General features: G+C 30.6%; 1 protein-coding gene across 1 annotated transcript; it reads right to left on the bottom strand.

Annotated features, from left to right (window-relative positions):
* Positions 1-298: 298 nt before the first annotated feature.
* Positions 299-8,314, bottom strand: LOC117683638 (uncharacterized). Its single transcript, XM_034453304.2, has 6 exons — positions 8,143-8,314; positions 7,627-7,706; positions 2,412-2,508; positions 2,088-2,134; positions 633-732; positions 299-478 (listed from the first exon to the last, which is right to left on the bottom strand). Exons 1-6 carry the CDS (start codon positions 8,204-8,206, stop codon positions 447-449), a joined length of 420 nt encoding a protein of 139 aa, XP_034309195.2. The 5' UTR covers positions 8,207-8,314; the 3' UTR covers positions 299-446.
* Positions 8,315-8,975: the final 661 nt, after the last annotated feature.

Here is an 8,975-nt window from a genome sequence, read left to right as displayed (position 1 = left end):
AAGAGGCGTATGTATTACATTTCTTGGATTTTTTATAACACAAGAGTAAATTCATCTAAACTTTACAAATATTATTTTCATTTTCGGGGACACAACCATAAGGCAGTATTATCGCCGAAAGTGCCAAAAACGAGTCCTTTCAAAGGCATATGAGTAAAACAAGCTTGTGATGTTAAAAGGGTTTCCCTTAGGTATAATTGATTTTATTGTTAGCATGTTTACATAAATATTCTTATGGTAAAACCTTAATTTTACACATAATATGATGTAATACCTAACACAAAAAACAAAAATTAAGTGAATTAATATGTTTGGTATTTATTGGTTTCCTGTGCAAAATTTACAATTTAAATTCGACTCAATAATAAAATTGTCACTTTAAGAATAGAATTTTATACATTTTCTTTTCAGAGTCTAAACGTTAAACTGTATGTCATCTTCGCGTCCTATTTGCCACCACGGAATGGCCACTCAGATTCTGAAAGATATATCCAACTTAATTATGGTTAATAATTATCATTTCAACAAATCAAATACATTATGCATCATCAAATAAAAAAAATAACACGTCCTTAATAAGAGATGGAAAATAAAGAAAATGCATTGTTAATAGCAGTAATTAAAATACTTACCACTGAAAGAACAACGACATGAAGCGGCTGTGATAGGTCTGGTCAGTGATATACAAGGACGTGAACTTGGTATGTTGATCCAACATTCGGGCTTGTCCATCTGTGACAGAGTAAACGCTGATATTAAAAACAATAACCATTACACATCAAAGGGGAATGGTCACGATTTGATCAAAATTTATATATCCTGGGTTTGTTTTTGTTTTTTGTTTTTGTTCTTACGGGGCTCTAGTAAGGCATTTCTGATAGTCAGCCAAAATGTGAATGTCTGTTTTCGTGTTTTGAGCGATATACAGAGTATTAAATGCCCTGTTATGTTTACAAAGCTTACGTCTCTTTTTTGCTACTTTTTTATATGAAAGTTCCAGTTTTAGATCAAGAATGAATGGTAGAAACGCTCTGAACCGTTTTGTATTCTTCAAACGAATACGAAATAAATTGCTTTAAAAGAGCTCTTCCCTGGTATATTGAACCAATATTACCAAAAACAGAAAATGAACCTTGTTACCTGAAAAAAGAATTGTTAGCTATGTATGTTTCTTATATATCTACGATTGCACTCACACTTTGGTAAAGAATTATAAATGGGCTTCTAAAACATTGTAAACGATTAAAATAAGAAATTAAAAGTGCAAAAATCGTGACCATACCCCTTTAAACCATTTTAGATTTTAAAATTAAACTAGTTGTTTTCACAATCTTGACGAATATTACCAGGACCGTCCACCATTATAGCCGGCGGAGATCGGCAAAGTACCAGAGAGCGCGAGATTAAAACAGCTAAAGGTACGGCTTCATCAAGAAATGGCTGACATATAACTTTTGATTTACAATTCCTTGGGGTTTGAGAACACGTGATAAGTTTAGAGTCTTATCAAAGATCTGTAAAGCATGTACAAACTAATCCAGTGTACATTTAAAATCCGATACTACCTGCTTCAGGTGATTACAATTGTAGTTGTTAAAAAAAATTAGCATTGATAGAAAGATACGATATATATATATATATATATATATATATATATATATATATATATATATATATATATATATATATATATATATATATATATATATATATATTCATTTGTAAACTGCTTTTGGTTAGTGTATTAGTGTAAGCGATTTAAACTGTATGTTTAGACTGTAAGACAGCCTTAACCCAGTGAGAACTATATATAATCATAAATTGGTTTGCTATTGAATTCATTCATTATACTTCAATTTACTGCCATTTATAGAAAAAAATTGTTATTTGATTTTTTAATAACATCCTGTCGTAAAAATTTGATCGTATTGTCACTTAGGTTGATACGTTACAGACATATTCTGGCGTACCTAATAAACCTATACAGTGCTCACTAATTGTTATTAATATCTTAGCCAATCAGAAAGTCCATTATTAACAAATTCAATTGCTATGCTGTTAACTTGATATTAAGCGATTAAACTTACACAATATTCCTTTGGACAACTCGTAGGTGGTAACCCTCGGTCAATCTCTGAAATATGCAACAATCTTAAATACAGTACCTTGTTATAAATTGATTTTATAGCTTTTAAACAAATAATCAATGTTGGTAATTGGAGAAAATACGCACTAAAATATCCGACTATATACTCTATACACATGTAAATTGTAATATATGAAACGTGTTCGTTTTACTTTTAATTTTCCCAATCATAAAAAATGACTTTGTTCTTATTTTGATTTGACAATCAAAAACAGATATTTACATGAGTAACGTCATTGTTGATAACGGTAATTAAAATACTTACTGAAAGAACAACCACATGAAGCGGTTGTAATATGACTGGTAGAAGATGCACAGGCACGTAAACGTCTTATATTAATCAAACATTCGGGTTTGTCCATCTGTGACAGAGAGAACGTAAATATTAAAAACAATTACCATTACGCATCAAAGGGGCATGGTCACGATTTTGATAAAAAATTATATATTCCCATTTTTTTTTTTTTATAGTTTTTACAGAGTTATAGAAAGGCATTTCTGATAGTCAGCCAAAATGTGAATGTCTGTTTTCGTGTTTTAAGCGATATACAGAGCATTAAATTCCCTGATATGTTTACAATGCTTACGTCTTTTTTTTTTGTTAATATTTCTAATGTTAATTTGAAAGTTCCAGTTTCAGATCAAAAAATGAATGGTAGAAACGCTCAGAACCGTTTTGCATGCATCATGAAAATACAAAAACAAATTGCTTTAAAAGAACTTTTACTGAAATATCGAACCAATATTACCAAAATCAGGGAAAGAATCTTGTTACGATGAAAAAACGAATTGTTAGTTCTGTATGTTTCTTACATATCTACGATTGACGCTCACAATTTGGTTTAGAATTATACATGTAAATGGGCTTTTAAAACATTGTAAACAATAAAAATAAGAAATTAAAGTTGCCAAAATTGTGATCATGTCCCTTTAAACCATTTTAGATTTTAAAATCAAACTAGTTGTTTTCACAATCTTGACGAATATTACCAAGACCGTCTACTGTTATAGCTAATGCAGATCGGCAAAGTACAGTACCGATCAGACCCAACCTATCAGAAAGTAAACCCCAACTAAACCCTGGGTTACTCTGGGTTTACTAGAGTGGACCCAGAGTAAACCCCAAGTAAACCCAGTGGACACAGTGAGTAAACCCCAATCAGAAGTATGCCCTGAAAGCAGACGCAACATGTGTATTCGGAATATACAAGGGTAGGAATCACAGGCAGTAGGATGATAAGATAAACTACAAGTCTGCTTCAACCTTCAGTGCGTATAGTTGACCTCAAAAGTAAACCCCAAATAAACCCAAAGTAAACCCCAAATAAACCCAAAGTAAACCCCAATTGGACCCAAATTTTCAAAAAGTAAACCCAAAGTAAACCACAAAAGTAAACTCGGGGTTTTGTTGGGGTTTACTCTGGTGTTAGGTTGGGTCTGATCGGTACTGTACCAGAGCGCGCGAGAAAGAAACAGCTAAATCTACGGATTTATCAAGCAATGGCCGACAAATAACTCTTAATTTACAATTCCTTGGAGTTTAAGAGCACATTCAAGCATCGCAACCTGTTTCTTAGAGCTCCTTTTAAACCTTTGAGCTAGTTGCGGTTCATAAACGATATTGTTACATGTATTAAATGTGGTGAAAACCGAAACTGCCTAAATGACTTTGATTTATTATCCAACTCGTTCTGCAATTCGATTAAACTCACAGTGGACATATCTAATTCAAAAAATGTATTTTTGGATACTACATCAAGTAAAATAAATTCAGTCTTCATACGAAACCCACAGATTCTCACATTTATCTCAAGCCATCGAGTTGCCACCCTCCCTATACTTTTAGAGGAATTCCTAAAGGATAAACAACCCGAATTGGACGGATCTGGTACTCTAACGAAATCTTTGAAGAACAGAGCAGACTATTAATATCCAACGGTGCAATCGATGCTATTAAGCCCACACAGTGCAATTTGCAATTGATGAGATTGTTACAAAAGCCAGGAATACCCTTTTTCAATACAAAGAAAAAACAGACAAAAGCTAGGTTCCACTCGTCACTAAATATCACCCCGCCCTTAAGAACCTCAACAGCATCCTTAGAAGTAATCTGCCGTTTCTTTACACTAAAAGTAACGGCATGAAAAAGATGCATGCAAAAGATCTTTTCAAGGATCCGCCAATGGCTGCGTTTGAACGCCCGAGGAACTGAAGGATTACGTTTACTCAGGGGCGAAAAAAATTCCACTTATAGGAACTAAAAACTACTGTAGCCTCACTATTGTGGTGTTATTTTTCACTTTCAAATAACTAGGTCAATGACTTACTTTTTCTGCTATTGACCTCTAAATGTTTTTTGAAAAAATGTCAAAATTTGTCAAAAATTTTCACCATTTTCAAGGTTTTCATTATTTTTTAATTATCAAAAATAATAAAGGAGTTTGTAGGTTGGGAGATGATTAAATACCAATTGCTTTACTAATTTTATATTTGAATAAATTGTATAAGCTCATATTTTAAATTTAATTTAGTCCGAATTTCCTCGATCAATTTCCAAAATTGTACCCATTTTTGATCAAGTTTTACAAAAAACTGACTAATAGGAGCTCCAAACCATTGATTGCCTAAAATTGTTTTTATTGTCTGTATTATTTTGACATTAACATAATATAAGGTCTATGATCAAAATTTTGAGATATTTTATCTTGAATCGATTTTATGTATTTTAAAGATTTTTCCAATCGGCTGCCCGCCAATGATATAAATTTATAGACGAGTAAATACAACTATAAAATATGTAAAATGATATGAAAAAACACATAGAAACTTAACTTTTGCAATTACACTGCAACAGAAAGTTTTTAAGAGAAAATAAGAAAATGAAAATATTAGTCCGAATTTCCTCTGTTTCAATTGTAATCTACCTTTGTCGGAGCACATCTTCATCAAATAAACAAATCATGGATATCAATATAGATATTTGTTAATAACGTTGTTATTTTGTGTTTTTAAACCAACTTTGGACTTCAGATATTGAACTTTGTAAAAAAAAATTTTTTTAATCTCAAACCTTGAGTAAACGTAATTCTTAAAGGGCATGGTTGTGAGGCGAGATTAGACAACCCGTTGCCAAATGGAGGTTGTAAAACATGTTCCGATGCCAAATGCAAACATAGCGCCAAAAGGGGACAGTTTTAAAACCCCACTCACGGGTCGCACCTAAAAGGCATTTGGCAACACGTCTTGCCGCACAAACAACTGCATCAATCTCATCAGTGCAATGTCTACTCTTAGCAATACGTTGGTGAAACAGGTGACCTCCACAGAAGGATCAATAACCACCACTCTTAAGTAAGGACCAAACAAATCAAGGAGTTCGTCGGGGAACATTTTAATACGAGTGGTCACAAATGAAAAGGTATTACAGTATTGGTTATTGACCATTATCCTTATTGGACAGACGCAGAGAGGTAAAGTGAGAAAAAGTTCTGGAAGCACAGACTCTAATCATTCAGACCTAATGGCATAGCCTTATATTACCTGACACCCATGTAGTAATTAATCAATTCTGTCAACTGTGCCTCTTTTAGTTTTTACTCCAGCTTCTTTATTACCTTTTATTTGTTAATAACTATTTTTCATAATTTCTTTATTTTAAAATTTTTATTTTTTTATTTTTAATCAAAATCTTACCCATTATATACTTCATTGAAAAATTCGGTTCTAAATCATAAGTGCCGTACGAGTTAACAACGGTGGTTCAAATTTTTATTTATTACCTCGGACGTCAATTTCTATTAGTTAATTAACTCAATCTGACGCGAAGTTGGCTGTCGATTGATTACTATAGAGCTATCGGACGTATTGCTATAACATCCTTTAAGGATGTGAACTAAAACTCTTTATAATGTAGTTGTTCTTTTTTATAGTTTCTTAAGTTGTTTTAGTAGTAGCGCTAGATTGCTTTCTTTGTTTTCCCATGTGATTTATTTCTTTTTTCCTGAAGAAGGAACTGGTTGTCCCGACATTTTGACAATATCTATTGTTCGTGTCGATAGTGATTAAAAGTGCTATATATATTCAGTTTAATGGCTTAGTACCTATAAATTAGATCCGACAATTAAAAAATATTGTTTATTCTATTCAGTGCTTTGTATATATATATATATATATATATATATATATATATATATATATATATATATATATATATATATATATATATATATATATATATATATATATATATATATATATCATATATAGATATTGCAAATTGTCAAACCATTAAATTGGAAAATGGGATATTTCACACTTACAAAGAGTGAGCAATGTCATACATTTACATGTACATCGTACACATTGAAAATGCAAAAAATGCAATGTAAAGCATATTATGAACCAGAAAAAAAATTAAAGTAAAAAAAAAATAAGGTACGAAAAAAATCTCATTTTTTTCACTTTTGATGAAAATAAAACAAAAATTACAATTAACAGACTGATCAATTCTCTCTAAAAGCAAAGAACAGTTTTAGGGGTAATCAACTCTGTAAAGTTTGTAAGAATTTTTTCTTTAAAATATTATATGATTCTCTCTCTCTCTCTCTCTATCTCTCTCTCAAATTATTTTTGATGTTTAGTCGATAATTATCATAGTATTACTTACTTTAAAACGATTCAAGGTATTTAATTCTTGCTTTTTACTGCGTTCGCCACACCGGTAGCACCGTAAAACATATAATTTTTTTTATCTTATTGAAATGTAGTTAGAAATATAAAATATAATATATAATTATTTTTTTCCATTTCATGTAGTATATCATATCTGAACATGTGTATATCGGTTCAATTTATTCAAAAATGACAATTCTTTAATTTTCAGATTAAAACAGATGAGTACAAAATGTTAATAATGAAATGACAAAAATAAAAAATTCTGTCTCAACAATGTATAACTCCTGTATTATACTCGTCGATTGAGTTTAACTAAAAACAAATATTATATTTAATAATTATCTGAGTGTCTGGACGTATTTACTATTTTCTTAACTCCTTTGTGTGTTATTTTAAAAAAGTACTTTTTTCAAAGAAATTAAATAGCTATCACATTTATACGTTGTTAACTGATTTTGGTCAGTTTAAGCTGTTTAAACTGTACGTAAAGACTGTATGACAGCCTTAACCTAGTTTCAACTATGTATTAGCATAAATTAGTTTGCTATTGAATTCATTCATTATAATTTAATTTAATGTCATTTATAGAAAAAGTTGTCATTTAATTTTTTAATAGCATTTCGTCGTTCAAAATTTGATCGTATTGTTACTAGGGTTGATACGTTACAGACATACTCTGGCGTACCTAATAATCCAATACAGTGCACACTAATAATTATTAATATCATAGCCAATCAGAAAGTCCAATATAAACAAATTTAATTACTATGCTGTTAACTTGGCACTTGATAAGCGATTGAACTTACACAATATTCCTTTGGACAAGTCGTAATAGGTAATACTGGGTCATTCCCGGAGGTATCAATAATGCCTAGGCCGCCAATCTCTGAAATATGCAACAATCTTAAATACAGTATCTTGATGTAAATTGATCTTTCATCTGTAAAATAATCAATGATGGTCAATGGGGAATGTGCGTACTTAAATATCTAGCTATATACTGTGTCTACCTGAAGTACGCACGAAATGAGTCCTTTTTTTAAATTTTCCAATACATAGAAAATGACTTTTGTTCTAATTTTGATTTGACAATCAAAAACAGATATTTACATGAGTAACGTCTGAATTATTTACTTACGATGGTATATTCCACTTCCATTTTGTGACGTATTTTCAATCGAAATAAACAATTTAATCTATTATAATTTTATATATAGCCCCCCCCTAAAATTGTTATCTAACAACTTTAATACTTTTTTGATAAGTGTCTTTGGAAACCCAACAAAAAAAGTCAATAGTTTTCAACAATTTTGTTTACTTACGTGCTACTATCCCACTCAACAGCAAAAACCAAGTAAAAACCAACACTCTTTGAAGATTCATCATTCAAAGGAGGAATTAGATGTTTTCTGTTCAATAGAATCTCTGTTAGGATAAAAGGTTGCTGGCCGAATCATATATATACAAGATTTGAACTTTTTAAATTGTCTTTTTCTAATGGAAAATTACATTTTCTTTTTAAATTAATGAGTCGATTGATGGATACTTTTTAACTTAACGCCTTATGATAATCTGGAAGTTTTGGCATTAATGTGGACTTTTCTATACTGAAAAATAAGGACTTTTTGTTAACGCCTCTCGATATATCTAGCAGGCATCCAATCATTTTTAATTATAAACTTAGTGTATCGGTCTGTGTGTTTATTTCTTGTATTATTTCTTGTATTAATGAGCATTGTTTTTAAGGTTAATAAGTTTAAAAACAATCATACATAAACATTTAACCAGCCTCTTGGTCTGCATATTTATTTATTTTAAAGACATTGAAGGTTATTTATATTGGAAAAAAAACATTAACAGTTAAAAACAGTAACTATCGATATGAATATTGACTTTTATCGATAAGTGTTATTTTTAAAATTTGAACTATTATTAATCAAAGTGTACGTTTTCACGCTTTAATAAAATTATTTAAAATCAGCGTCATTATATTATCTATCAATAATGGAGCATTAAAAACAATTTTCTTACAGTGATTCAATACAAACAATAATAAAACTTTGATTGCAAAGGGTAATACGTACGTACTTTCATTGCAAAGGGTAATAATTTACAGTTTGCACTTCAGAATTTACACCTGGGATGCATTTTTAAC

This window comes from Magallana gigas, chromosome 10 (genome assembly GCF_963853765.1).
Source record: "Magallana gigas chromosome 10, xbMagGiga1.1, whole genome shotgun sequence".
NCBI lineage: Eukaryota > Metazoa > Mollusca > Bivalvia > Ostreida > Ostreidae > Magallana > Magallana gigas.
The sequence above is the reverse complement of the archived record's forward strand: the minus strand, read 5'-3'. Positions and strand labels throughout refer to the sequence as shown.

Excerpts from the sequence above, each read along its gene's own strand:
- LOC117683638 (XM_034453304.2), bottom strand. The coding sequence starts at position 8,206 with ATGATGAATCTTCAAAGAGTGTTGGTTTTTACTTGGTTTTTGCTGTTG. Across the intron at positions 7,707-8,142 it reads GTTGAGTGGGATAGTAGCAC|AGATTGGCGGCCTAGGCATT; the intron begins GTAAGTAAACAA and ends TGCATATTTCAG. Across the intron at positions 2,135-2,411 it reads TTCATGTGGTTGTTCTTTCA|AGATTGACCGAGGGTTACCA; the intron begins GTAAGTATTTTA and ends TGCATATTTCAG.